This window comes from Microtus pennsylvanicus, chromosome 15, assembly GCF_037038515.1.
Source record: "Microtus pennsylvanicus isolate mMicPen1 chromosome 15, mMicPen1.hap1, whole genome shotgun sequence".
NCBI classification, from domain to species: domain Eukaryota; kingdom Metazoa; phylum Chordata; class Mammalia; order Rodentia; family Cricetidae; genus Microtus; species Microtus pennsylvanicus.
In genome coordinates, this window is record NC_134593.1 from 16,648,416 (window position 1) to 16,672,983 (window position 24,568).

The 24,568-nt window shown below is 40.6% G+C and overlaps 1 protein-coding gene across 2 annotated transcripts in view; it reads left to right on the forward strand.

Moving 5' to 3' along the window:
- Rnf17 (ring finger protein 17) overlaps window positions 1-24,568 on the forward strand; it is a 109,367-nt gene extending 84,799 nt beyond the window's left edge. For both annotated transcript variants that reach the window (XM_075949439.1, XM_075949438.1), the window contains 10 exons: window positions 4,066-4,229; window positions 7,732-7,851; window positions 9,602-9,682; window positions 13,221-13,346; window positions 15,268-15,324; window positions 16,708-16,824; window positions 18,569-18,731; window positions 20,111-20,246; window positions 22,363-22,552; window positions 24,470-24,568. In XM_075949439.1, coding sequence (XP_075805554.1) covers window positions 4,066-4,229; window positions 7,732-7,851; window positions 9,602-9,682; window positions 13,221-13,346; window positions 15,268-15,324; window positions 16,708-16,824; window positions 18,569-18,731; window positions 20,111-20,246; window positions 22,363-22,552; window positions 24,470-24,568 — 1,253 coding nt within the window. The remainder of the gene's footprint in view (window positions 1-4,065; window positions 4,230-7,731; window positions 7,852-9,601; window positions 9,683-13,220; window positions 13,347-15,267; window positions 15,325-16,707; window positions 16,825-18,568; window positions 18,732-20,110; window positions 20,247-22,362; window positions 22,553-24,469) is intronic.

A 24,568-nucleotide genomic window follows, 5' to 3' on the forward strand; every position in this document is an offset into this window, starting at 1 on the left:
GGCTATACCAATGACTGTTCAAGCCTCTGACAGTGTAGATACTTTATCTCCCATCAGTTTGTACTGTAGACTGACCAAGAAAGAGCCAAATGGTTCCCACTTGGAGATAAAAACTAAGCCAAAGTCTAAAGGTGCATGCCAAATCAGGCTACACTGGAAAGCAAAGTGGGTGTTCTACCAAACTGAATCTGAGCTTTGCTGTTTACATAGCCAGCCCTTCAGCATTCAGTGTAGTCCTCAAATTGACAGGCATTTCAAACATCCCTTCCTTAGTAATTGGCACCAAGAGCACAAAACAAACCAAGGTCCTGACCATAGGGGCTTAAGCTTAAAGGCAGAGAAGAGTTCAGCGGCTAGGAGTGCTCAGGATTTCACTGTTGTAGCTGGAGCTTTAGAGCAGAAGCAAGTAGGCCAAGCTCAGATACTGAAGTAGAGGGGACTTGGATAATAGAGTTGGTGTTACAAAGAATTCAATAATGAATTTGCATAGGAGACATTAAGTCACACAAAGTAAGGTTTGCTAAGGGAAGTCTCCAAAATACCCCAAACTTAAGTTAGTGTGCTGACCAGAACTGTTAGAGATAGGCAAAATTCAGGATGCTAGGATGTAATACTTATTTACCAAAATTGCCCAGCCATTAGTCTCCACTCTGTAACTAAGGAGACATACAACCTGCTGCTGGGCCCATTTCTCTATCAGAGATGTCTCTCAACAGACCAAGGGGCAGCGCAGGGTGACAACTATCTTTTAAGTCCTGGCCTGCCATAAAGGCTATAAAGTCCCAGTTACCTTTTGTTTGTTTATTTGGAGTTTTTGTTTGTTTGGTTGGTTGGTTGGTTGGTTTGGTTTGGTTTTTTGGTTGTTTGAGACAGGGTTTCCTCTGTAGCTTTGAAGCCTGTCCTTGAACTCACTCTAGACCAGGCTGGCCTCAAACTCCCAGAGATCCACCTGTCTCTGCCTCCCGAGTGCTGGGATTCAAGGTGTGCACCATCACTACCCATCTCACCAGTTAACTTCTTAAGAAAAGCATGATTTTCCAGCTGAGTAAGATGATCCTAGGTAACAGCTGTTTGAAATACGACAACACAGTGTATTTAAAAATAATTTTGGCAAAAATTTCGTTGTAGTGTAAATCTCCCATCAGCCTAAATGGCCAGACTTGAAATCTCCTGTTTCTGTTTAAATTATCAAAATGTAACCTAGGACCCAGACCTGAAAGAATTTGAAGGATAACACCACATGTGGAACAATAAGCCCAAAGTGTACAAAAATTAATAACATCTATCTGTGGCCGGCTTCCCTTTGGGCATTAGCCAGAGCCATGTGTACAATAGGTCCTTCTTTTCCAGAGTGTAAATTCTCATGGGTGGGGATGGGTGCATATTTCTGCTATGCACCCATCAAGGTAGGACTGGAGATTTAGCTTGCTGTTAGAGTGTTTGTTTAACTTGCTTAAAGCCCTGGGTTTGGATCATTGATTGGCACCATGAAAAATCCTTTTTTGTTCTGAGATCAGAAACATGTTCTACTATATCATTTTTATAGAAGACATCTACAATTCTGCTTTCTAGGTTTGGTTTTCTTTATTTTTGCTTGTTATATGTCATTGAGTGAGCAGGAGCTTCTTTTTTCTTTTGAATGTTTAAGATAGCACTTCACTGTGTGGCCCAGGGTGACCTTTGATTTGTGTCTCTTGGTAGTGCTTCCTAAGTGGTGGGATTACAGAAATGGACTACTGGACCTGGCCTTTATAAATTTGTTTTTCACTTTAGTTTTTAAAGTATTCTAGAATTGTTTTTGTTTGTTTGTTTGTTTGTTTGTTTAGAGAGCTGTAAAGAAGATATTCGACTTCATTTTGTAAAGCTTTAATAATTTTGACCTAGCCCATTTACTTAGTATGGCTTACTTTCCCTGCTGCTAGGTAGTGCTGCCTTTACCACAGATCAAGGCTCCACCCTCAGTAGTATGCTTACCTGCCCAAGATCCACAAAGATCATACCAATTGACACATAGAGATGGATGGAGGGAATTTCCACCAGGCCCCACCCCAAGATGAATAGCCATATGCAAGCTTGTAAAATGTATAAAATGCTCATGATTCGGGGGAGGGGAGGTGGGAAGAGTCGGATCAAGGAGAGGGAGGTGGAAAGGATGCAAATAGAGCATAAAAGTATGAAATTCTCAAATTAAAATATTCTGTACATGTATTGATTTTTCTAAACAATTCTCATTTATTCTGTGTTGGCAACTTTACCAGAGTATTACCCCTAGTCGTAATATAGTCCTTTTCCTCTTCAGTATATATTATGTCATGTCACATAGTTACTTGATCTATGTCCCGTAGTCAGTGTAAAACAAAGCTCTTTCTCCATTTGGAATGAAAAAACATCATTTATTCTGAGCAATATGTAAGTGACCATGGCTCAGGAACATGGATTCAAGTTTCCCTGAATGACATGTTCCAATGTACAAATGGTTGCATTATTTCCTTATAGTCACTTAACAAAAAAAAAAGGGATCATAAACCGGTGCATCTGGATGCTCTCAATGAAAATAGAAAATAAAAGTTTGAATTTGTTAAAATAAGAAATCACTGCAAATATCTGCAAGTTCTTAAGGCTGCCTGGGGTTCGAGTGCAAATGCAATGTTTGCTTTCTGAAATGATCCCTAACTCAGGTAACTAGCTCGCACAGACTTAGACTCAGGAGCCTCATTAGGGGGACACCTGATGACAAGGGTTTGATAACTATGAATATACTGACATTTTCCTCTTAGTTGCTGAGCACCTGAAAGAGCAAGCCTTGTAAATACTTGAGACATAGAATAACAACAGCTAATCTAGCTTAATTTGAGATGTCCAATCACTTAAACTGTTCGACTGTCATAAATTGGTATCCCATCTAGTCCTCTTGTTATCGATAATGTGGGTAGATGCGGTCATACCCAATTTACAGAGAACAAACCGAGGCTTATACATCTACCTAAGATAGCAGAACTAAAGAAGCAAGACTGGGGTGATCACTGACTCCAGAGCTTCCCTTCAATGGAAGTAGTCATAGGAGAGCATATCAATACTGTGGAAATAATGAGACAGTTTGTAGTGAAAAGAAAAATTAGGGCTGGGCTGAGGAGATAGTTCAGTCATAGGCAGATTCTGGGGATTTACTAGCCAGCCCAGTCTAGCTAGCTGAAATAGTGCATTCCATGTTCAGTAAGAAACCCCATCTCTGAAAGTGAGAAACAATTAAGGAAGGAATCTGGCAATCAGCGTCAGGCTTCATGAGTACTCAGATGTGCATGCACACATTACACACACACACTGTTAGAAAATAAAGCTGAGCACGGTGGCACTGAGGAGACAGTGACAGTGGATCTTTGGTGTTCACTCGTGTTAGCCAGCCCAATCTTTGTTTTGTTTTGTTTTTTGTTTTTCGAGACAGGGTTTCTCTGTGGTTTTGGAGCCTGTCCTGGAACTAGCTCTTGTAGACCAGGCTGGCCTCAAACTCACAGAGATCTGCCTGCCTCTGCCTCCCAAGTGCTGGGATTAAAGGCGTGCGCTACCACCGCCCGGCCCAGCCCAATCTTTATAGCTAGTTGCCCACTAGTGTGAGACCCTGCCTCAGTAAGACAGAACGACATTTGTGGTTGCCTTCTGGACATCTTCACACGTGCATACACAAATGAAAGTTAGAATTTTAGCTTCTGTCTTCAGTATTCTCTCTGCCTAAACATAGACGAATACATGGCTTGTGTTGTACTTAGCTGTGCCCTCAAACTGACACCTTAAACTCAGTTCTTTCATGTTAGGTTGTCTGGTAGCTGTTAATGGAAAAGAGTACTTTGATATTTGTATTTTCAGAAGAGTGAAGTATTTATGTGCTGTTAGTAAAACTTTTAAAAAACAATGTATTAAGTGCTGACTGAATTAAATGTTTATAAAAATTTTATTGGAAACCTGTTCTTAATTCTTTGTATTACCTAACTTAGGAAGTTAATAGGTTGTTGGTGAAAAGTAATAACACATTTTCTCCTAAATGTATTATATTTTCAATAAATTCTTCAGAGTTTGAACTCATCAAAATGATGGATGAAATTCAAAGTAATTTAAAGTGCCTTGGTCTTTTGGAGCCATATTTCTGGAAAAAGGGAGAACCTTGTGCTGTGAGAGGATCTGATACTTTGTGGTATCGTGGCAAAGTCATGGAGGTTGTGGGAGGCACCATCCGGGTGAGTCTAAACATTAGAGGAGTACATGGCCAGACTAGATGAAAACACCTTTCGGTGAATTTAGGAAGATCAAACACACTATATTATACTGTTATTTGTAACAGGATTTTCTTTTTTATTTCCTTTTTGTTGTTCTTGGTATTTTTGTTCTGTTTGGGTTTGGTTTTGAAACACAATCTCTCTATGTAGGCTATACATGCAATTTGGGATGCTCCCACCTCAGCCTCCCAAGTGCCAGTATTACAGACCTGCACCACTACACCCAGCCTCTGTTTCCAGATGTACTAGAACCTGAATAATGAAGAAATCACTGCAGGTGTGATGTGACTGCTAGTGCCTAATGGACATACCCCTAGCTGTAACCGGTAGCCCTGTGTAATCGCACACATATTATTAAGTAAAACAACTTATTCTTGGCAAGTTTGCTTGGCATAGCTCCTTGGCAGATTTGTTTAAGGCCCAGCTAGTCTTACCAAGTTATGGGTTAGTTTACCTTTCACAACAGTGAGGTAGCTCTTATATTTCTCTAGAATCTTTAAAAATTGCTTCATGCATTGAAAAATGAAAATGTAAAATTTGGTATAAATACCGCCGTTTACCTAGTAAAGTGATGAAATTGATCAGATATTTTATCTATATAATACTAGAAATTTAACTATTAATTGGGGTGGGGTAAAATATTAAAGAAAAATATTTTGCATTTTTACTTAGACAGAAATTTACCTGTTTGATGATGGTACCTAATAATTACATAGTTCAAATTTCAGCTTCTTCCACATTTGTAGAATTAACATGCCTACCTAGTGAAAAATCACTCTACGCACTTAGAGATTACCAAGAAAAGAACTCGTTAATAAGGCACATCTGAGTCTGAGTAATGCAGGGAGCCTGCCCTGAACAGAAAGTCTAACCAGCTCATCATATACACCTTAGGCTCACTCATTCTGTCTGTGCTGTTATCCTTACCTCTCATCCAGATCCCTGCTCCAGGGCCCACTTGGAGCAGTTTAAACAGAGGCAGCAGACTGCAAGCCTGGCCACTTGGGCAGATGGGAGATTTACACAGCAAGGATATTGTCAGAATTATTTCTTTTTTTTTTTTTTTTTTTTTTTTTTTTTTTAATTTTTTTATTGATAAAAGGAGGATAAAGAAAAGAAAAAAAAAAAACAAATTTCCACCTCCTCCCACCAGCCTCCCATTTCCCTCCCCCTCCTCCCACTCTTCTCCCCCTCCTCCCACCCCTCTCCCCTTCCCCCCACTCCTCTCCCCCTCCCTTTCCAGTCCAAAGAGCTGTCAGGGTTCCCTGCCCTGTGGTACGTCCTAGGTCCTCCCCCCTCCATCCATATCTAGGAAGGTGAACATCCAGACTGGCTAGGCTCCCACCAAGCCAGCACATTGCATAGGATCAAAACCGCGTGCCATTGTCCTTGGCGTCTCATCAGCCCTCATTGTTCGCCATGTTCCGAAAGTCTGGACTTTCGGAACATGGAGAATTATTTCTTAAGTCATACACCAGTGTTGTTCTTTTCCAGCCGTTGTTACCCACAGTCACCTTGCCCACCTGGCAGGATCATGCTTCTCCTGATAGAGAGCACGGGGACTTAATGGCAGGCTAGGACTTGATGTTGTAACCCAGTGCTGCCCCCTTGAGCTTTCCTGAAGAAGCATGTTCTTTGATATGGGAATGGGCCTAATGGCCAGTTGGAAGTTAGGGTTGTCTCTTTGTGTTGTGGGAATGGAGCCTATTTGGAGGTGATCTTAGCGCATAAGCCTTAGCAGCAACCAGCCCAAACTCCAGTTGTGTTGCAGGGCTCTCTCTCCTGGTACTTCCATCAGGCCTGGCTAATACACAACTTACCTTACAGCTCTATTGGAGGCAGCTGTCCTTTAGCTAAATTCAACTTTGTGTAACTTAATGTTTTCTACACTGTTTACTTTATATCATCAGTTTCACTACTTCAGGTTTCTTCTGCATCATGAACACATCACCACACTGAACAACATTTGGAGAGAGATTTTTTTTGTGGGCTACATTGAAAATCTTGTCTCAAAAGCAAGCAAACAAAAAACCTTATTTTAGTACTCCTTATTTTATGACAGTTTAACAATTGAATGATCAAAAGAAAGGCATTTCCAAAACTAGCTGAGGTATTTAATGCCCAAGGGTTTCATTTTTTGTTTTTAAAGTTTTATTTTTATTTCAAATTATGCACATGTTTGTGATATATGCAAGTGAGTGCAGGTGCCTTCGGAGGCCAGATCCCCAGGAGCTGGGACTACAGGTGCTGTGAGCTACTTGATGTGGTTGCTGGGAATCTTAACCATAGACTTCTGGAGGGCTGCGCATCTCTAAACTGCTGAGCCGTCTCTTCAGCCCTGTTGCAGTGCATTATTTGTGCATAGGTGTGGGTCGCATGTGCACCACTGCATACTTGTAGAAGTCAGAGGGAAACTATGGAGTCTGCTCTCTCCTTCCACCTTTCCGTGAGTTTCAGGGATTTAACTCAGACTGTCAGGCTTACTCAGCAAGTACTTTGTCTGCTGAGTCATCTTACCAGCCCTTTAATACTCAAGTTTTAAAAATAATAATAATAAATTTGGTTTAAAGGCTACCTGTATGACTGACTACCTCTTTTAACAATTAAGTTTCATTCTCTATGGAATGAGGTAATATAGATGTTCTTTTTATATATGTCTCAGTATATAGGTCTGGCTGGTCTGGAACTCAATGTGTAGACCATGCTGGCCTCTAACTCAGAGATCCACCTGCCTCTGTCTGTGTGTGCTGGGATGTCCTGCTATTGAAAGCAAGCTTTTAGCTTGTTTTTCCTTTGGAGACTGTGTAGCCTAAGCAGGCTTCGAAGTCCAAATCCTCCTGCCTCGACCCTTCTGAAACTGAGATTACAGACATGTGCCCATGCCTGTCTGTTCCTTTGTTCATCTTTGTTGTTTGAGACAGGCTCTTGCTTTTTAGCCATGTCTGGCATGAAACACACTGTGAGCGCATACTGTTCTTGAATTTGTGGCAGTCCTTCTGCCTCTCTCCCAACTACCAGAGTTAGATCTGCACCAGAAGACCCAGAGGTTTTGTTGCTTTTTAAACTTTAAAATTTTGTCATTGTCAGGGATGTGTTAGGAAGGATGCTTCCTGCCCTAACTTGTGGAGGTAAGAGGACAGTTTTATGAGTCATTTCTTTCCTTTCACCTTTATATGTGTTCCAGGAATCAAACTCAGGTCTTTAATTTGTCTGCATGTATGTCTGTGTACCATGTGCGTACAATGCCCCCAGGAGCCAGAAGACATTGTCAGATCCCCTGGAACTGGAATTAGTTAGTTGTAAGCTTTCATGTGTTGCTAGGGACTGACTGACCCCGGGGTCCTCTGAAAGAGCAGCCAGTGCTCTTCACTGTAATACTCCACCCCCAACTTCTTAAAACTAGGAAATCTCCTTTGTCATCCAGCTTTTAGATACATTTTAATCAAAACTTGGTCTGTTTCAGGTGCAATATTTAGATCATGGGTTCACTGAGAAGATTCCACAGTGCCATCTTTATCCTACTTTGCTGTATCCTGACACACCCCAGTTTTGTATTCCCTGTCAGCTCTATCAGACCTTACCGGTGAGCAGTGTGTGGGCAGTCACTTTTAGATTTGTCTTATATAATTAATAGTTTAGAAATTAGAGTATATAACTAAGACCCTTTCGATTGTAATACAAATTTTTTCTTTTTAAATTTTGTTTTGTTGTTGTTGGTTTGGTTTTGTTTGTTTTAACAGGGTCTCACTATATAGCCTTGGCTGTTCTAGAACTCACTAAGTAGACCAGCTGACCTCAAACACATAGAAATCTGCCTGCCTTTGCCTCTCAAGTGCTGGAATTAAAGGCATGCACCTGTCCATCTGGAACCATATACCAAAATAAACTTTCTTTTAAGAAAAAAAAAAAAGGCATGCACCACCATTCCTGACAAAGGGTTTGTTTGTTTTTAATGTGTCTGAGAGTTTTGCCTGCACGTATGTAAGTGCACCATATGCATGCAGTGCTCATGGAGGCCAGAAGAGGGAGTAGGATCCAAGGAACTGGACTTACAGATGCTGGTTAGCCAGCATGTAGGTGCTGGGAACCAACCCAAGTCCTTTGAAAGAACAGTAAGTGTTCATAACCACTGAGTTCTTTTTCCAGACCCCATCCAGCAGTATAAAATTAAAAATATCTACAAGTAAAAGACAACTTAAAGACCTTTAATGAGAAAGACTACACAATTTATTACAGTATATAAAACCTCTGAGTAAATGGTCACACTCTGCTGAGACAGTCGTAAGCAGTTATTTCTTCAGTTTTAGCAATAACAAAGCTCAAACAGTAAATTCCTTTCCTGTTGCAGTTTCTGGGGCTCCAGGGTCAGAGATGGCTTGGCTGGGTGGTTTGGAATTGAGTCCTTTGTGATAGTGATTGAAAACGTCACTGAAGTACATCCATTCAGAGAATTCCTGGAGATCCAGGAGCTATTTGCAAAGGGCTCATCACATGGCTGTTGTCTTGCCTAGAGGCTCCAACATGTTAAGAAGTATGTCCCTTGGTGAATATATACTGTTGGCCTGTATAGGCACTGCATGGGCAGATTGAACTGGTTTTAGAGTTTTAAATATGACATGTTGTCTTTAATATAAATTTAGGGTTTTTTTAAGGGGGGTTCTTTTTGTAGCCTTACAATTTTTGAGAAGTGATGGTTTATAGCCCTGGCTGGTCTCTAACTCCCTCTGTACCAGAGGATGACCTTGAATTCTGATCTTCCTGCTTCCACTTCCCAGGTGGTTGGGTTATAAGTGTGTACCACCATGTCTAGTTAATATGACGCTGATGATCAAACCCAGGCTTCCTTACATGCTAGGCAAACTCTCTACCAACTAAACTGCATCCCCTGCCCTAGTTTATGCTTTGAAAGCATAAAATGTTGAATACAGTAGGGAGAAGCTCAGATAAATATGAATTTCTTAATAGATATCTTCTATTTTTCTAATACATATGTGTCCTTATGTGGGTATATACATAAGTGTGGGTGCTACAGAGTCCAGAAAGGGGAGTCAGTTGTCCTGGAACTGAAGTTAGAAGTAATTGTGAGCTGTCCAACATGGGTGCTGGGAACCAAATTCTAGTCCTCTGCACAAGGGGGAAGACCTTGTCGCTGCTGAGCCATCTCCAACCCCTGGATAGGAAATTTTCGAGATGATTCTTGTTGGCTGCCCATGATACTCATGTGAATTTGGCTCTACCACCAGACACTCCCTGCTTATGGCTGTTTCTTTGTGTCTTAATTTATTCTTGCTTGGTGTCATGTTATGAAGTATAAGTGTGTTCATTCTACACAGGTTGGAAATGTGTGGCAGCCAGATGCCATAGAGCTGCTTCAGGAGCTGCTTCTAAAGAGAGAGGTGGACATTCACATTATGGTAAGTTGTCTTTAAAGTATAGTCAGTTGAAACTGTTTGTCATGAAGTATTATAATCAGTATAATTTGGTGAATATTTTTGATGACAAGCCATTTTATATGTGTTCATATGAGAATATAGATTATTTGTCAAGGTTATAAGTTATTACTTTGGTTGCTATGCTTATTTTAAATAAGCCTAATTTTGAACAAGTTCCTGAGAAGTTTCTTAGGCATTAAATTGGATGACTGGAAGATCTGTTACTAATAGTTTCTTTACACAGATACAGGGCAATATGCCATTGTTGATATGCATCAGTAGACACCACAGTGTGCAGAGTCTGCTGCCATACAGCATTGTGTAAGGTGCAGATGGTCCTAGCAGAGTCTGTCATAATCTCTGTCCTCGAAGGCCTCCCCCAGTTAGTGAAGCAAGACATCCGTTCTGCAGAACAAGATAAGCCAGAAGACAGTGGAGAAGCAAGCAAAGCAGGATTTACAGAGGAGGGGATTAAAGGTGACAGTCCTGACAGGGACCCAGAACTCACAAAGACATACTGGGACAGCGTAGGGAATAGTCTGGTAGAAGGGTAGAGGTTTCTAGAAAGAGGAGAAATGGGGAGTAGGATGCAAGAGTGGCCTGTGAAGGATGCTGAGCACTAAAGTAGTAAGATTAATCCATAGTCATTTGAGGCCTGGCATTGGGAGAGAAGAAAATGGTTAGGAAAATACTTCTTCATTCAGGAGCCACAGGCGCCACCTAAATAAGAAAGCTGGTAGGTTATTGCTAAAGGTTCCTGCCCAGCTACTCCAAGAATCCTTGTCAAGTCACCTAATAAAAGGTAGAAATTAATTTTTTTTTTACTTAGTCAAGGTAATTTTCTTTACAGCTTAGCTTTCAGAAAAAGCACTTTTGGTTTTGCAGCCTGAATGTTCAGTGTTCCTTAGCTCACTTGGCTCCATGTCTTGCCTAGACATGCTCCTCCAGCATTAGATATGCTGAGAAATGCTTCTGAGGCTTGAACAAAGCAGCCCAGGCCATGTCCGTGGAGCTGTTCATGGTGGAAACAGACAGCAGATGGAAGTACAGTGACCTCACTGACCTATGTAGTATAGCAGGCAGATGGTGGTTTGGCAGACTCTGGTATTAAAAGATGCAGCTGGGAAAGAGGCTCCATGTTAACATGAATGTCAGGTGACATTTAAGTCAAGACTGTAAGGTGTGGCAGGACAGGTCATGCTGTTGCTGGGAGAAGGTGCTATGGACCCACATAGAAGCAGCCATGTTTGGAAGGATGGCAGAGATGTGGTGATTGTGAGGCCTGGCCTACCCTGCCACACAGGCACGCAAGGTCAGACACACTGTGTGTTCTGGTTATTTCCTACTGGCTACTTAATATAGTTGGTTAGTAAGAAACAGAAGCAGATAAATCATTCAAAGGCATTTCCCTTCCTCTATGAGGATGTTAGTTTGAAGAATAGTAGGACTAGTGGAAATGGGAAAGAAATTACCAAAAAGAAAAAAAATAGCTTAACTACAGATTCAACACAATACCCATCAAAATCCCAGCAAAATTCTTCGAAGACCCTGAAAGAATGGTACTCAACTTCATATGGAAAAGCAAAAAGCCCAGGATAGCCAAAACAATCCTGTACAAATAAAAGAACTTCTGGAGGCATCACAATCCCTGACTTCAAACTCTACTACAAAGCTACAGTACTGAAAACAGCCTGGTGTTGGCATAAGAACAGACAGGAGGACCAATGGAACCGAATAGAAGACCCGGATATCAATCCACACATCTTCGAACACCTGATCTTTGACAAGGAAGCAAAAAATATCAAATGGAAAAAAGAAAGCATATTTAACAAGTGGTGCTGACATAACTGGATATCAACATATAGAAGAATGAAAATAGACCCATACACAAAACTTAAGTCCAAATGAATCAAAGACCTCAACATAAAGCCAGCCATACTGAACCTTATAGAAGAGAAAGTGGGAAGTATACCTGAACGCATTGGCACAGGGAACCACTTCCTAAATAGAATCCCAGCAGCACAGACACCGAGAGAAACAATTAAAAAATGGGACCTCCTGAAACTGAAAAGCTTCTGTAAAGCAAAGGACACAGTCAACATGACAAAACGACAGCCTACAGAATGGGAAAAGATCTTCACAAACCCCACATCAGACAGAGGTCTGATCTCCAAAATATACAAATAACTCAAGAAATTGGACACCAAAAGAACAAATAGCCAATAAAAAAAAATGGAGTACAGACCTAAACAACTCTCAACAGAGGAATCTAAAATGGCTGAAAGACACTTAAGGAAATGTTCAACATCCTTAGTCATCAGAGAAATGCAAATCAAAACAACTCTGAGATTCCATCTTACACCTGTAAGAATGGCCAAGATCAAAAACACTGATGACAACTTATGCTGGAGAGGATGTGGGGAAAAGGAAACACCCCTCCGTTGCTGGTGGGAGTGCAAACTGGTACAGCCACTTTGGATGTCAGTGAGACGATTTCAGAAAATTAGGAAACAACCTTCCTCAAGACCCAGTAATACCACTTTTGGGTATATATCCAAAGGATGCTCAATTGTGCCACAAGGATATGTGCTCAACTATGTTCATAGCAGCTTTGTTTGTCATAGCCAGAACCTGGAAACAACCTAAATGCCCCTCAATCGAAGAATGGTTAAGGAAAATGTGGTACATTTACATAATGGAGTACTACACAGCAGAAAAAAATAATGACAGCTTGAATTTTGCAGGAAAATGGATGGAGCTAGAAAACATTATTTTGAGTGAGGTAACCCAAACCCAGAAAGACAATTATCACATGTACTCACTCATAGGTGGTTTTTAAACCTAAAGCACAGAAAGCCAGTTTACAAACCACAATCCTATAGAACTTAGACAACAATGCGGACACTAAAAGAGACTTACATAGATCTAATCTACATGGGAAGCAGAAAGTAGAAAAAGACAAGATTTCCTGAGTAAATTGGGAGCATGGGAACTTTTGGGGAGGATTCAAGTTGGGGGGAGAGGCAGGGAGGGGAGCAGAGAAAAATGTAGAGCTCAATAAATATCAATAAAAAAGAAATAGCTTAACTAGCTGTGGACCTACCAATTCTTGGTAATTATGAGTGGACTTTGTCAGTGCTAAAGCCATTATCGTTATGATATCTTACTTGAGAATGTTGATTTCTTCTTATTCTTGATATTTGGAGATTTTTAGTTAAAATTCATTTCTTTGCCTCTTAACCTGTTCTTAGTATAAATTAGTATCAACTAAAGATGATCCATCTGTAGTATCTAATAACTAGGAAATCTGTGTGGTATAGATATGCAAGTATATTTTATATAAGTCTAAGAGTAGAATTACTGCTTCATCATCTGCCAAAATATCAGGAAAAAAATTCTTGCTGTGTGTCAGACTGTTTGGTGATGCTGTTATTGTTGGAAACCCATGTCATATTTGCTAACTGTAAAAGTTTAGGCACTGAGTTTTTATAGTAACAGTCTTCCTTATCAAAATTAATAGGAATTGCCTGAAAATCCATGGGGAAAGTTGTCTGTTCATCTCTATTTTGATGGGATATCACTTTCTCATTTTATGGCTCATCATAAATATTGTATTTTTGAACATTCTGAGGAGATATTTAAAGAAGTAAGTGAACTGTTTTCCTATAAATAATATACATTTTAGTTGATTCTGATTATAATGTCACAATCTGTTTACACCTCAAGTCTCCTGTAGCTCGGGTTGGCCTTAAAAATCCTAATGCTTGTTCCTCTTTAAAATCCCTCCACCTGCTGGGATTACAGGCAGGTGCTGCCACATTCTGCGTATACCACAGAGTGTAAAATGAGAAGTTGCCAATTCTCTTTTAAAAAGAGTAACATGCTTTATATATTATGAAAAACATTTTATTTACATTAAAAGTCTACTAATGTTTCTGTATCTTCTGCACTAGTAAGGCTTCTTTATGTTAATCAATGTTTGAGTTTGAACATGAGATGTACTGTATAAAATCTGTATATAGAGTTTCATGCCAATACAGGACTCTGTCCCCACATAAAATGTGTCATTTAACTTGAACTAGAAGCCTTATATTACAAGGTGAGTGTCGCTAATCTAAAAATCCAAAATACGATGATCTGAAATTGAAAATGTTTTGGGTACCAACAGATATTGAGCATTCAAATTTTAGCTGGACATGATGGAGCAGGCCAGCATTTGCAAACAGAAACAGGAATGCTATCAGAAAATCAAAGTCATCTTTAAACTACATAATGAGTTGGAGGTCCACCTGGGCTACATGAGTCCCTGACTTTGAAAATATAATGGGATTTTTATCTTGATTTTTAAAATTTAATTGTTTAAATTTTGTTTTATGTGTATGTGGACCACATGCATGCCTAGTACCCCACTTATGTCAGAAAGAGGATGCTAGATACCCTGAGACTAGAGTTACAGATGGTTGTGAGCTGAGGGGGTCCCTGTAGGCGTTATACAGGGAAGCAAACTGCACAAAGAGATAAGAATGAAAACCTGGTGCAGATGGACTTCATCAGCCTGGATCAGAGACTTGGGGGAGTCTAATGCCAAGTGGTTCATTGTCGGCATATTTAAAACACAGTAAAATTTGGGGAAAGGTTTCCAGGCAACAATCAGTCTAATCAGTCCAATTCCAGGTGCACAATGAAGCTTAGGAGTGACTACATCGGGAGCTGGAGAGATGGCTCAGGTTGGGAGCACTGATTGTTCTTCCGGAGGTCCTGAGTTCAATTCCCAGTGACCACATGGTGGCTCACAACCACCTGTAATGAGGTCTGGTGCCCTCTTCTGGCCTGCAGACATGCATGCAGACAGAACACCAAACAAAATAAATGAATCTTAAAAAAAAAAAAAAGTGACTACATAGAAACTTCTTTACAAAGTACATATGACCATAAAGGTAGGTTCTATAGCTAAAAGACCTGGAGTCTAGTGTGGCTCTGACAGATGCCATAGAGGCCATCAGACATGTGACAACAGTCTAGGGACTAGAGAGGGAAGAATCTGGGATAATCATTCTAGGGAATTTGGATGAGGTCTGCCTCTGTGATAAAGAGTGGATGAGGTCTGCCTCTGTGATAAAGAGTGGATGAGGTCTGCCTCCACAGAGAGCAAAAGGCCATCAGTTCATTAACAAATCCACTCCCAGCTTTCTGGATGGAATGCAGGTGTTTGATTTTTATCTTCTCCATTGAAGAAAGACACCCCTGTATGATTAACATTCCTGATTCTCTTAGTGCCTCTCTGTGAGTACAAGGACCTTTGTGCCCCAAACAGTGAGGTGCTATATGGGTGCTAGGAATTGAACCCAGGTCTTTTTCAAGAACAAAATGCTGAGCCATTTCTCAGCATTAGGGAGGCAGAGGCAGGTGGATCTCTGTGACTTCAAGTCCAGCCTGGTCTGCAGAGTGAATGCCAACATGACTTATGCATCTAGTTTTTGCAAAGTATAAAAAAATTTTTTTCAAGAAGTATTTTGTTAGAAGATAAAAGTAGTTTTTAACTGATAAATAATACACTATTATTTCAGAAACCAAGAGGTCAGGATAAAAAATATGAAGATGAACACTGGAAAATAAGATTTGAGGTAAGTTACAACCGAGATATTTTGGAAACTTTCAGCAATAGAAAGGATCTGATACATAACCAGCAAGCTGGCTTAGCTGAAAGGGCAGTTAGCAAGAACAGTTGCTGCCAAGGCTGACACGAGAGTTTGATCCCCAGAACCCAGGCGATGGGAGAAGAGACCTGACTCACACAAGCTGTCTTCTGACCACCACACATGCCCTCTGGCTCTTACCACACACAAAAATAAATTAAGAAAAAATTTTGAAACAGGGTCTCACTATGAAACTATAGACCAAGCTGTCCTCAAACTCACTAAGCTCCACCTATCTCTGCCTTCCAACTGTGTTGGTATTAAAGGTGTGTGCTACCATGCCCAGCCACAAAAATTACTTTAAAATTAAAAGAAGAGCCATGCTTTTGATCCCATCACTCAGAGTTAAATGGATCTCTGAATTTGAGGCCAGCCTGGTCTACAGAGGGAGTTTCAGGATAGCCAGAGCTACACACAGATACCCTGTCTTGGAAAAAATAAATAAATGAAGAAAAAAATTCAAAATATAACCATTTTATTGAGCTACTGTTTATATGCTATAAATGTACTTTCTTCAAATACATAACTCATTGGATTTTAATACTTACTGAGTTGTGCAGCTAGCACTACTAAAACAAGAACATTGCAAAAAGAAACAACTACAGTCGTCTTCTATCCTTTCCTTTCTCAGCTTCTGGTTACCACTCAATCTTGTCTCTATGGATCTTCCTATTAAATGAAGTCAAACAATACATGGCCCTTTATCCTTTACCTATACCATTTGTGTATTCCTTAACGCTTGGCTCCCACGATCTTCTTGAGAATCGTATGTGTTTGCTTTCCCCTGTACTTTATAGAACTTAATGTCTTACCTTCTTAGTGACTTTAACTTACCTCCTATGAGCATTTGTGTGTTATTTTAGTTTCCTTAAAAACTACTTACAAAAGTAAACGAATGTTATAGAATAAGGCAGCCCAGTGTGGACGCACAAGCCTTTAATCCCACACTTGGGAGGTAAGGCAGTCTGATCTCTGGGAATTCCAGGCCAGCTTGTGGACCTGTCTCAGAAAAGGTGTATGTGTGGGAAATGTCACCCACTCTGTACCTTCCACTCCTTAGAGGTAGTCATTGTTGAAACTGTCAACTGTGTTCTGTCTCTATGTGGATATACATCAGTGGACCTGCATGCCTTTGTTTAACCCTTCTTTAGAAGTGAGGAGTCAAAGAACGATGAGTCACCCGCTTTTTGTGGTGTTCAGTACTTAGGAGGACTTGGTTTCTGGTAACTGAAATAAGTTGGCCCCATAATGAAGTTTTATGTTAATTTTCATGATTACCATTCTGAAATTTAATTTGTTGTGTGGTTTTAGGAATTGCTTTTGCCTGAAATGGAGGCTCCCATTTTACCACCATATCTGTCTTCACTTCTCCCTCCACCAGAGGAGCGGTATGCTGTGCAAGTGAAGCACATCGTCTCACCTAACGAAGTACGTGTCAGTCTCCATCTTCCTAGCTGCAAACGACGGAGCCATCCTGTCGGGTTGTCGGATATTTGTTGGTACTCGGACACTGGTGTTTCTTAGCCATCTACCCATTTCCCAGGGCCGTCTTCTTTTATTTACTCATATGCTTATATGGATTGTTTAAATTTTTTAGATTTAGATTTATTTAATGTTATGGTTTTTGCCTATACGTATGTATATGCACCACATACATTCCTGGTGCCCATGGAAATCAGAAGATTTTATCAGGTCTCCTGGAATTGAAATTAGATGGTTTCCAGTCATTGTATTGTGGGTGCTGGGAGCCGAACCCAGGTCCTCTACAAAAGCAACAACTGCTCTAAACTACTAAGCATTCTCTCTAACTCCAACCCCAGGTTATTCTTAAAGCATATTCATTTTTAACTTATTTTATACCTACGGGTGTTGTATGTCAGAGGCCCGAAGACGTTGTGCAGAATCTCTAAATGGAGTTACAGATGGTTATGAGTCAACACCTGGGTGCTGAGGTACAAACCCAGGTCCTCTGAAAAACAGTTCTCTGTGTTCTTAACCAGTGAGCCATCTCTTCAGCCCCAAATGTGTAGCCCTAGTAAGCATATCCTACTTGCCTGATTACTTATGTTTTTAAGGTGGACCTTTCCCTTCTGTGAAATATTGAACATCTCACCCTTATATCTCTCCCTGCACTGAACTTATGTTCTTATCCTTGCTCTGGTTTTTCTGAACTACTAAAGACATTTCCCACACTGTCTATTCATGGTATTTGACCGTCTTTGTCTCTAGACGATAAGTCCATGTGTGGAGGCGTGTGTGCCTGTGCCGAGGTCAAAGGTCCTCATGCCTACATGGCAAGTGCTTTATTTACTGAGCTGTCTCTCCAGGCCTAACTAAATAAGAATTCTTTGTTTTACCTGGGATGAAAGTGTAATTAGAGCTATTTCTTGGGAAAATTTTACCTCATTTTTAAAAGAAATGTTATTTTAAAGTTGTTTATAAATTAGGAATTTCTTCATTCTGGCAATACATTACTATGAAATATCTCTTACATTCTAAGAGACTTGAACTTTTGCTGGATCTCACAGCCAGAATTATTATACACACTGTGAGGTCATTTAAGCCGTCCTCTGACTTCCACACAGGTGCTCTGGTACTCATGTGCCTCCCCCACAATATAAATACATGTCAAATAACTTTAATTAAAAATGTACATGATGGTCAAAACCCAAATAGTTTCTTAATTAAGTCTAGCTCAATACTTCGTTATGTTGCAGTCAAGATACTGATGGGGACTATAGAATCTACTTCTGAAGAGTCATTGCCAGGTATGGTGATACATGCCTGGGATTCGAACTCGGGAGGTAGAAGCAGATGAGTAGTGGTTTGAGGCCAGTATTAGCTACATGACACTCTGTCTCAGAACAAGTAAATATTCACTTGATATGTCTAGAAGGCTCACTGCTGGCTTGGTGCCCTTTCAAGGGACTGTTCCAAGCATAGCTTAGTACTTCCTGGAGCACACATTTCTACAAGCAGTCTTCACAACCACACTCTTCTTCAGTTAAGTCTCGGCTTCAAGATCAGTGTGGCAAGACACAGAGGGCACCCACAGAGCCACAGAACAGGAAGCAGTGGCCACTGGGCCCTAACTGGATGCCACACGTAGGTGAATTCAAGAAATTACAGAATTTGCAAGACTGTTCCTTCTCTCCCTGCCACTCCCTTGTAGGTGTATATTTGCCTTGATTCTGCAGAAAGCTGTTCTCCCCATCCTGGTGACATAGATGACAGTGGAATCAGTTGGGAATCTGAGTCAGAGAACCTGGAAGAAGCACTGCAGAGATACAACAGGGATGTGGAGAACTTCCCTCCCCTGACAGACTTTAGCTCAGGTATGCTCATGCTGTGCCCGGGTTCTTGGTAAGATTGCCCTGTATCCAACGGAGGGTTATTTATAATTTAAGTGGCATCTCCTCTCCTCAGCTTCACATGTAGGCTTTCTAGATCCTAAAGACACCCGTTTCCTAAATTAGGAAGTGACCCAAGTGCATGAACTAACATGTCTCTCTTGTGGGGACAGTTTCACTCTGCAAGAGTCAGGTGAGCTGGAAAACTAAGGGTCTACGGATGCTTGTTTTTAAGTTTGAGACTTTCCCCCTAGCTCAACTTGTGAAAGCTGACTTTCAGACTGCAGTGGTAATGACTGACTACAATAACCTGGATGACAGTTCTGAGGCTGTAATGGTTTGTCAGGATAAGTTAAAATTCTTACGTTCTCCTTTTCAGTCTGTTCTTCACATCTTTATTAAATATCCATGATTCTCTTCTGAGGAAAATTTACCCACTTGCCATTGACAGTCCCTGAATACCAGGAGTATCTTCACATTTTCCTGAATGGGGCATAGAGCTGTATTTATTCATGGTCCGTTGAATGTAACTGTATGTTTAAGCGAAGGGTAAAACATACCAGCCTAACTTCTTACCTGATTTAACTTGATAATCTTCTGGTAGGCTATAACTTATTTTGGCTGATAACTGCTTTTGCTTGGATTGTCCTTCCCTCAGACTGTCTATCACAGTAAAAGTCTCTTGCTCAGCTCTCCCCATTTTGGAGGTCTTGTCTTCTTTTACCTCTCCCAGCATGAAGCAGCATTACCCCCTTCCCCCCTCCCAGGCCCATTACAGAAGCACAGTGAGCAGGTACCACTCGGCTGCATCTGCAGTGATTGCAAGGGCGCTGTGCACTTAGGCCTCACAGTTACCAAATGAGTGTAAGAGGAAACTCATCAGTGGGTTTTGTGTGCACAGACTTTCCAGTCCAGAAGGAAAATCCTTCCTCATTCATACATACCTCCAGGAAAGTCCTAGATGGGACATAATGCAATTTCTGGATCTAAACACACATGGTCTGTTTATTTCACAGCTACTTTATGCCTCCACGGTTGCTTTTCTTTTTCCAATGCTGAGGATCTAATCAGTACTTTGCCCATGTGGAGCAAGTATTCTACTCTACCAGTGAGCTACATTCCCATTTTTTGCCAGTGTGACCTTACCTGTGTGAAAGTGGAACTAGGAAATCTGAGGATGGGCAGGTGTCTTTCTTCAAAACATAATAGATATTAATGAGAAAAGTTGATAAATGTAGGCAGAAAAGGGGAAGCCACCACAAGGCCAGACAGTCTTCAGTTCTGTGTAGTGACCACATGATTATATATTTATTTCTTTGTACTTTTTTAAGTTTATGATTTGTTCCCTCTTTCTGCTTTTCCAGAAATGCCTTGCCTTGCAGAATATTCTGACGGCTTGTGGTACAGAGCAAAGATCATTTCCATTAAAGAATTCAATCCTTTATCTGTCCTGGTACTATTTGTTGATTATGGGTCCACAGAGAAGCTGACAGTAAACAGGTAAAGGAGAAGAAAAAGTTGAATAAGAGGCTTTTCTTCATTCTGGCAACACATTATTATGAAATATCTGTTGCATTCTAAGAGACTGGAACTTTTGCTGGACCTCACAGTCAGAATTATGAGACCACACTGTGAGGTCATTTAAGACTTGAGACTGCTGACTGTTCACCCAAACTGCTTATTTAACCTGCCTTTAAGGGAACAAAATAGCCAGACAATGGTGGCACATAACGTTTGATCTCAGTAGAGGCAGGCAGACCTCTGTTCAAGGCCAGCCTGATCTACAGCGTGAGTCCCAGGACAGCCAGGGCTACACGGAGAAACCCTGTCTTGAAAACAGAGATAAAATCCAACCTTACTTGCTTTGGGTTTCCCATGTAATCAACTTTTACAACCTAAACTAATGCATAGCTTTAATCTTAAATTTTGTATCTTCCATACCTCTGACTCAGAAAACGGTGTATGAGTGCTATGAAAAATCATTTGTTATAAGCAACGAATAGGTTGAAAAGCAACCTATAAAAATGAATGTCATATATGTTGAAAGCAACATACAGACATTGCTTTATAATAAAGTATTTGTTAATCTGTGTCAGTGGGGATGGGTTGAAGTTAGTAAAGTTTCATCACTCATAAAATTCTGTTAAACATTTCTCTAAAGTGTCTCTCATTTCATTCCCATGCTCTGCTGTTCAGTAAAAGAGGGAGCAAAGCCCTTTATTAGGGACACACAGACACAGGGACAGATGGAGTCCTAAGGCAGCATTCAGGCAAGCTGGCAGGCACATATTTAGACTCATAACAGACAGGCAGGGGCAGAGACATGGAGAGCATGAAGTAGAAGACTCAGATCTGGGCTCATTCTTGGTTAAATTACTCCAAGGAGAAGCGCTTTTCTTTTGCTTAATTTTATTTATTTTTTATTTTATTTTAATTTTATTTGCAACTAGGCTTTGCACTAATGTATTAAAACTGATACATTTCATTAGTTTTACAGTTACTTTACAGGTGTATATATATACACATATATACCATCAGACTGGACTGATAATTTTAAAAATATATCCATTTTATTATTTTTTACTTATGTGTATGTATATGGGTTTAATGCAGATTAGCACAGGTATCAAACAAGATCATAGGTATCAGATCCTCTTGGAACTGAATTTACTAGTAGTTGTAAGCCACCAGATATAGGTACCGGGACTCCAGATCAGGTCCTCTGCAAGAGGAATATATGCTCTTGACCACTGAGTCATTGCTTTAGCCCCAAATTGGGAATTTTGAATATAGATTTTTATTTTGATAGGATATATATAAAGTTTATCATCTTAGTACTTTAGGTGTACAATTAATGGGCTCCTAAGCACATTCACAATATTGTTCAACTTTATACTTTACATTTCCAAAACATTTTAAATCAATCTACACAGAAATTCAGCCCATTAAATAACCATGCTCCTTTTCACCCTCAGCCCAGTAAGCTACTTTCTGGTCTTCCAGACTCATCCATGTGACATACGCCAGTTTGCTTCCTAGGCCGCTGCACGGGTCTGTCTCCTTCAGACCCTTCATGAACTGGCATGGGCACTGCTCTGCTTCTTCCTGTTGTGAACAAGGCTGTAATGGATATGAGTATATAGGTACCTTGTTAAATTTGAAATGTATACCAGAAATGGAATTGCTGGGCCACATACTCTGTTTTACTATGTATGGAACTTTCATCTATGATTCTCCATAGCAACAGTACCATTTTACATCCGTAACAGTGCCCGAGGGCTTTGGTTTCTCTGACTTTTCTTCACTGTGCTCCTAGTGTCATCTTCGCAAATTCCAGTGTCATGAAACTTATGTTTTCTACTGACTGATAGAGGGTTTTTGTTTTGTTTTTGGATTTTTTCAAGACAGGGTTTCTCCGTAGCTTTTGGTTCCTGTCCTGGAACTAGCTCTTGTAGACCAGGCTGGCCTTGAACTCGAAGAGATCCGCCTGCCTCTGCCTCCCGAGTGCTGGGATTAAAGGCGTGCGCCACCACCGCCCGGCAAGAGTGATAGAGTTTTAAATATGAGAATTTGGATTGTGACATTGTGATCATTTTATCAATCTCTTTTCTAACAGACTCCGTCAGATTCCTGTTCAGCTTATGCAATATCCAGCCCAGGCCATAAAAGTTCTCTTGGCAGGATTTAAACCTCCCTTAAGTGACTCGGGAAAGGCAAGAATACCATACTGTCCCAAGTGGAGCATGGAAGCATTGTGGACTATGATAGACTGTCTCCAAGGAAAACAACTTTACGCTTCCTCTGTGGTAATTATCTATTTTAATTAGCCAAATTACCTTAAAAACTGTTTACATAAACCCTACTAACTTTGCAAAGTGTTTTGCTTCTGCTTATGAACAATAGTTAAAGCACAGAAAGCTGCATAGACTATAGAAGTTCAGTCTTAAGGCTAGCTAACTCTTCCTAGCGGGGGAGGGGGCTTGGGATGGAACTCAGTAGAGCACTTGCCTCACATGCACAAAAACCTGGTGAACCAAGTGTGGTGAGGTACACCTGTGATCCCCATTCAGGATATGCAAGCAGGTGGTCAGCACCCTGGGCCCTGTCACACCCACTAAAGAAAAAAATGAGCTTTAACAAACTTTATTATCCTAAAGTGATACATATAATGAGTAATATAAAATATAAAGATGTATATCCTATAATCAAAGAACCTACAAGTTAATGAAAAACAAGCATGCATAGCATTAATTAGAGGTAAGATCAAACAAAGTATAGTAGAAGTATAGGTAATTTTGTAGGCTCGGGAGAAATGTAAGAAATGATTATTTCATCTGAAGAGACCTGGAAAGGTACTTAAGAAACCTCTTAGTAGGCACTCAAGTAACTCACTAGGAAAGTAGGCCTAGAAAACGACACCCAAGCTGCATCCTGAAAACTGAGGAGCACTATGGTCAGAGAGACTGGAACTGTAAGGTGGCCAGACCTATATCAAAACTACAGGTCAGGGGGCTGGAGAGGTAGCTCCAGTGAGGAGCAAGCACTTGCTGCTCTTGCAGAGGGACCCAGGTTTGGTTCCCAATGGCTCACAACTGTCTACCCCTGTTCCTATAATTTGCCCTCTTCTGAGCTTGCTGGAACTGTATATACACTGTGAACTTAGATCATGAAGGCAAAGCATTCATACACAAAGACAGATTAGTTTAAAAGATTAAAAAAATACTCTAGATAGTATCTAAATCTTTTTAAGCTTAACATATCACAGTAGTATCCCACAGGCAACCAGGAACCTTGTTTTGCATAGTATCCTAGAACTGGAAAGTTTATACACACACACACACACACACACACACACACACACACACACAAAATCTGGCTTCTGGTTTAACATTATAAACCCCAGGACTCCCAGACCTCCTTGACACAGCCCTGAGCTGGTGACATAGAAGGTACCTTCTGGGTTGCCTTTGGTCCTTACGACTGGTATTCAGGCCCTCCTGCTTCCCTCCTTCATATTCTCTGCCAGATCCTAGAACAAAGAATTATGCACACTGCCTTCCATAAGGCTCATGGTGAAACAAGGCTATTACTAGAAAATACTTTTGGAATACTCCTATTTTGTATCATGCATGCTGTACATAGTTTATACAAGATGTTTCTAAGAAGTCAGTGAAAGTACAGACTGGCCAAGTACTTATTGCAAATACAAATATCTTCATCTCTATGAACAGCCGCCAAATTTGAGTTTATGCATAGCGGATATAATGTGTGGTGTATAGAATGTAAAGGTACTTTAATGGGGGAGAATGGAAGGAATAGGATTTAGCAGGAAACCATCAAAGATGTCCTCTGAAGGTAGAGTATTAATTAGTCGTAGGAGCCTTCTTCCCATTCAAAGAAGGCATGGAGGAGGGAAAGGACACCCAAGACAATACTGTGTTTTATTTGCTGGTGTTGGTTTTTGATCTTCCTGATTCTGCCTCCTGACTGTTAGGATTACAGGTGTACACCCAGCTACATTATTATTTTCTTGATAACTATCTTTTTGTTTTGGTTTGGTTTTTTGAGACAGGGTTTCTCTGTGTAGCCTTGACTATCCTGGAACTCTTTGTAGACCAGGCTGGCCTCAAACTCAGAGATCTGCCAGCCTCTGCATCCTGAGTGCTGGGATTAAAAGTGTGTGCCACCATTGCCCAGCTGATAACTGTATCTTTCAATTTTAGGCTCAGGCACCAGAACAAATAGTGACATTATATGAAGATGAACAATACCCAGTTCATATGTCCTTGGTAGAATTGGGGCTTGCAGATAAAGATGAATGA